At 33.2% G+C, this 6,000-nt stretch overlaps 1 protein-coding gene across 5 annotated transcripts in view; it reads left to right on the forward strand.

Moving 5' to 3' along the window:
* The window catches only part of LOC135200142 (longitudinals lacking protein, isoforms H/M/V-like), a 69,032-nt gene extending 63,828 nt beyond the window's left edge, over window positions 1-5,204 (forward strand). For 2 of the 5 annotated variants that reach the window (XM_064228482.1, XM_064228483.1), the window contains exons 6-7: window positions 1,154-1,517; window positions 2,591-2,727. In XM_064228482.1, coding sequence (XP_064084552.1) covers window positions 1,154-1,411 — 258 coding nt within the window. In that variant the 3' untranslated portion in view covers window positions 1,412-1,517; window positions 2,591-2,727. Of the gene's footprint in view, window positions 1-1,153; window positions 1,518-2,590 lie in introns of those variants that run through there. The other 3 variants (XM_064228486.1, XM_064228484.1, XM_064228485.1) reach the window with 3 other exon arrangements.
* The last annotated feature ends 796 nt before the right edge of the window (window positions 5,205-6,000 follow it).

Below are 6,000 nucleotides of genomic sequence, written 5' to 3' on the forward strand. Positions count from 1 at the left end.
TTAGGGGGAAAAATTGTACAAGAGCAGTAGTGATGAGGAGGATGATCCATTTATGTGCTCTTTCCCATTTTAATCTTCCTTATCTTTCCATTATTATTCAGTTTTTACCATTGCAAAGGTTCCTTTGATAGAAATTTAATTATTAGACTAGAGTCACTGATCCAAAGCAGTTGTTCCTTTCTACATTAAGGGTTATGTGGTACAGGTTCAGGTCAAAAGTTATCCTTGTGTTAGTGAAAGCCAGCCAAGTTTTTCCTTCTTACCATATAGTATTGTGAAGCCTCCCGTATTTGCAGGGGGTGGGTGCCACACCCCCCTGCGAATAGGTGAAATCCACAAATACATACTTAAACCCCCTCTATAAATGCATAGAATGCCTATTTTGATAGGTTCAGGCTCAAAAGAAAGGCTAAAAATGCTTATACCCAAGTATATTTTAAGTGTTTTATTACAAAAAGTATATTTAGTCACAAAATTGATATGAAAACACTGATTTGTGAATATTTCTTAGTGGAAAATATTGTGAATTGGCAAATTTCTATGAACAACATGTACTATATATGTTCGATATAAAAGTCCACAAGTCGGTGAGTCTGCAAATCCTGAGGGTCGACTGGATTGTTCATTTTTAAGAACTATATTTCAAAGGAAGACATTGGTTTAGTCCTTTTACATAGATCAGCAAGGGGAAACATTTACTCAATGACTTGAATTTATGTACTTGTAAAATCCGTATAGTACGAGTTATGTGTAATAATCGTTACTCTTACTGGGATTGTTGTGTGTTCTGCACACCAGAGTTTTCCTTAAAATAATGTTATGTGATCTTCACATGATTTTTTTCAGGTGCACTTAAAAAAATGAGGGAGGCATATTTAAAAGTTTGTGTTATAATGCTGTAATTCTTAAAAATCATATGTAGAGAATGGAGCTAAAAGAATCAGAAAAACAGCACTAAATCATCCCTTCTTATTCATCAGAAAATAATCACAAAACATTTAGATTTTACTTTTCCTTGCAGGTAGATTCAGAATAGGAAATCCATGCATTGGTTTTCCTCTTGCCATTTAATACAGGTAGCTGTTACTAGGCCCATTAAAAAGTTTTTGGGAACAAAATCCCTATGACAGAATTTACTTTTCGTTCTTTTCAGACACGTGAGGCTTGCTCTTTTCCCCAGGGTAAAGGCAGTGATGGTGGAAATGATAAAAATAAAACTTCTGAGTCGCAGGATCCTCGTACGTTGTATCACTGTCCGTACTGTCGGTATTCAAGTCAATTTCACGCATTATATGTTGAGCACCTTGCTACTCACACAGGAGAGAAGATGTTTTCTTGCACATACTGCTCTTATAGGTCTTTTCGCAAGAGCGTTGTCACAAAGCACATGAAAACACATCATGATTTCTGATTTAATCCCAAAGCTCTGAGAGACCTTTTGGTGATATTATATCTCACCTTAATGTCACTGTATCCCTTTGCAGTTGTTGTTTGGCATCAGAACTGTAATATTCATGGTATGTGATGCAATATGTCTTTATACATTTATACTATTTTTTAGTACTGAAACATTAAAGGAATATAATAAGAAAAATTTTCCCTGAAATTTCAGTACAAAACATTTTCATTCTGAATAGCAAACTTCTGTATGTAAGGGATATTGATTATTGCCAGTAACCTAAAAATTTTATTTTTCTCCTAACAAAGGGCTATATGTAGCAGTTTTGCTCTAAGTCAAGAAAAAGGTGTGCCAAAAATTATAAATAGATTCTTAATTTTTGTTTTGCTGCTTTTGTTGATTTCTAAACTAACTTCAGCCTTGAAATGACTCCCTAGGCCTAATGCACAATCTTTAATGTCAACATATTTTTGGTGATTAACTTGGGGGGTATTAAGAGTTGATACATCCCACATCCTTTCCAAGTCATTAAATTGCACTAGCAGGTTCTGGTGTACATAGTTTTTATCCCACAGATTTTATGATGATATGTTGCAAAGCCAAATCCATGAACACAAACTTCGGAAACTGTACAAGTGCTACACATTCTATATCCAGATTAATGAGACATTATTTTAGTTACTCATAGGTTAGGATCTGAAACTAATTGTTTTCAACGAAATGTGATTTAAAGCACAAGGCTTTTTGCTATTTTCTTTGCAAATTCTCTTAACTAGTAAAATTTTAGACGTGGGGAAAGTTTTACATACAGAATTAGTTTTGAAAAATGACAGACTGATCAATAAGTGTATGCAGTGTTATAGCATTCATGATTGTGTTTTAATAGCTATATGATTACCTTTTGCATAGATAGTTACATCACCCTCGACTTAGAGTTTTAGTGTTCCTTCCTAAGTAGATTCTTAACAGTATTTTTCCTTACTATGTTAAATTTAATCAGTGGTATTGAGCTCAAATTTACCATATCACTTCAGAAATGATTTGGTTATTGTTGATATAAAAGAGCAAGTCTCACAGTTTTGTTTTACCATAAATCTTGAAAAGTAGTTTAGGCAAGATGAGTAGCAATAAATCTTTGAATTGAAAAGACCTCTTGGGCACATTTGGTGTTCATTATGTTTCTCGTTTCAGAACTGTGAGGCTTGTAGCACAAAGAAGGTTCATCTGTGCTCTTCCTGCTATTACTCCACCCCCTGGCACAGTGTGTTTGTGCGCCACATTCGCAAACACACAGGGGAAAAGCCTTTCTGTTGCCCCTTTTGCCCTTTTCGATCCGGTTGGAAGAGCCACCTGGCAAGCCATATCAAGAAGAACCATACATTTCAATAGCACTCTGCATCTGGTCAAATTCCAAGATTCTCTTCCTCCTCCCACTTTGTTTCACACAATAGCTTGCCTCCACGCATCCTCCCTCTTGCATATTTCCCATTTTATTTTCTAAATTGCTTGGTGAAGGAAGATGAAGAAAAATCATGATCATTTTAGAGATCTCATTATTACTGTTGGGCTGTTTGTTTTGACACACTGGAGTAGGATTTGTTCTCCATTTTTATTTTGTTACTCTGTTGAATGGCAAAGCACAGTACTGTATCTTTACTTTTTAAAATTAACCTTTGTTGTTATATAATAGCCAACTCCTTTTATTTGTTACTTTCACTGTTGTACAAGTAACAAATGAATAGACTTGTCTGGCATTTTCACTTTTAACATTTATAGCATTGTATGTTGGTGCAGTTGTTTTAATTATTGTCTATGATATTTTTCAGTAAAACTTGTATTTTTATGTAGTCCAACACTCATTAAAAGTAGAATTCTTTTGACATATATATGAAGTAGCCATAAATGTTTATTCATTGTTAAGGGTAACAGTTTAGAAAAAATGTAGCTTTAAACATGACTGCTCTGAGCTGTCCTAACCTTGCATGCCTTACTGATAAACTTGAATAAGAAAACTCCTCTCCAAGCAATTCCTCTGCTTATCAGTCTTAATTTTACCATATGTAGGAAAGTTACTAACAGCTTCCAAAGATTTTTCAAGTATACAGTAGATATATGGTGGATATATTTTATTAAACAAAAGAAAATCAAAGCACTGAACCATAAAACCCTTCTTGGTGTTGCAGTAGCATAGGATGTGTCAACAACTGTTCAGATATCAAATGTTTATATTAGAGATGTATTGGATGTCAGAATTTAGAGATATGTGGATGTCGTACTTAATACTATTTTGCAGATGTTCCATGGACTGAACATCCAAAACATCTCTGATATTTAACTCATTGCAAAAGCAGATGCAGATGTTTTTATTTATCAAGAGTAGATGCAGATTTGAAAAATTATACAGATGTTCTGCAGATATCTGATGCATCTCTAGTTTATATAAACACCCCTTTCAGACAAGTTTTATCGAAGGTAGCTGTGAATTGTACAAGTTAGTCTTCACCATATCTTGTGAAAAGACAATTTTGTCACTGGATTGTCAAATTAAGTGTAAATAAACTTCTAGTCTCTAATTTTAGTGTATATAACTATATTTTAACTTTATATTTTCATTATAAAACCAACTTCCTCTGCTGTATTAGAATTATGCAAAATAACTCATGGAAACAATTGTGTACAGTTATATTGAGCTAGAAAGGTAAACATTACTATCAGATAAATCCTGGGAACAGTCTTCTTCATACCTAAATACTTAACCAACAGACACTTGGCTCAATGGATAATTTGCTGAATGAAACCTCACTACACTCTTTATGATGAGCTGGGACCCACCTCGGCAGGACAGAAATGTCATCTGATTAATTTTTTTATTTTTTTATTAATGTCCATACACAATAATGACTTCATTACAGTTAAGCCAAAAATAAACAAAAATAAGAATAATGTTTTATCTGTTTTATATTCAAATGAGATATTGTTAAAATAACCTTATTCCCACTTTGTACTGACATTTTAAAAAAATACCAAACATCTTTCCATTTTAAGGTGTGTCATATGAAGGTGCCCATTCAACAAAATGTCTGTTGACTAAACAAGCCTTTATCTTTGTGTACACTGTAGCTATCAAAATATTTCTTTTTTGTTAAGTCATTTACTGTATATTTCTTGGAAAATGTTATTTTTGTAAAAGGTTTTATTTACCTGGAGATCATTTATATTAAAATATTAGTTTGGTGTAGTATTTAATTCAGTGTTGCAAAAGTTAGTGAAATGCAGTGTAACTAATTCCTTGAGTACTATGTAAAATCATAGTAATAAACCATTACTGTATCAGAGCCTCTCATTTTGATAAGTGTAAAGCTCTCATATAGAATGGTTTATTTCAACAGTGCAAGGTAATGTTTTGTAAAATTACTTTATGCAAATACAGAACTTGGGAAAGACTTTATCACCCAGTCTTACTGTTAACTGTATTTGTATACATTAGTAACATCCTTGGTATCATAACACATTTAATATCTACACCACTGTTTTTGTGAGGCACATATAAGTGGAGTAATTGAAAATGGATTCAATACAGAGCTATTGTACTTGACAAAGTATTCAGTAGTCTTATACAGATTTGTAAATCATACTGCTAATTTTCAAATCACAGGACTTCCAAGATAATCATCCATTGACAGTTAGTTTGCAGTATGATTTTATGGTGAAAGGTTTTGATTCCTGTGCTTTATTCAAGTAATGTTTACTCTTCATTTTATTTTAATTTAAAAAAAGTCTTTTTATAATAAACATTTAAAGTTTCCGCTTGTATTTACCTTAATAATATGTAATGGAGCTGTAAATTGTGACTGCTACAACAAAAAGAACTTGGGCACGCCACATTTTTTGTGAAGACTAAAGCCCCATCCAGCTTGACAGTCTGTGAAAGCTGGACAGTCCTCAAGATATATTTAACTTCAGGTGTTATTTACTCACCTTTGCATTCAGGGATTCTCATGTGGGTTATTCATCAAATACCCATGGATCAGATTCAGTGTGACCAATTGAAGGTAAGTGAAATTTTACTTTATCTTCTTATTGTTCAGTGATACTTCATTGCATATTTAACCATTTAACGCCAATTGGACGTATTAAACGTCGATATAAATTGTCTGTTGGGTGCCGGTTGGACGTCGATATAAAAAAGTTTTTTTTCTTTAATTCGTGTAAAAATAGTTATAGGGCTACTAGGCGAAAACTTTTGAATCATGCACCTTGGGGGATGCTATGAGCTCACGGATCAAGGTGTTGTTTTGTTTACAATCATTACCCAGGCGCGCAAGCGCGAATTTCTTTCTTCTAGGACTAAAAAGTATCAGCGACACATCTCGGAAATTATTTCGTCACTTTTGACATAATTTTTGCACCATTATATATTAGCCGTTACATGGAGTATTATATCTGAAAATGTGTGCAATTTCATGTAGAATACAACAAAAAACTACTCATGGTTGTAGCTTTTATCAGTTTTGAAATATTTTCATATAAATAACGTGCCAAAATTTCAACCTTTGATCAACTTTGACTAGTATACTGAAATGGTAAAAAAAAATGCAATT

This window comes from Macrobrachium nipponense, chromosome 26 (assembly GCF_015104395.2).
Source record: "Macrobrachium nipponense isolate FS-2020 chromosome 26, ASM1510439v2, whole genome shotgun sequence".
Lineage (NCBI taxonomy): Eukaryota > Metazoa > Arthropoda > Malacostraca > Decapoda > Palaemonidae > Macrobrachium > Macrobrachium nipponense.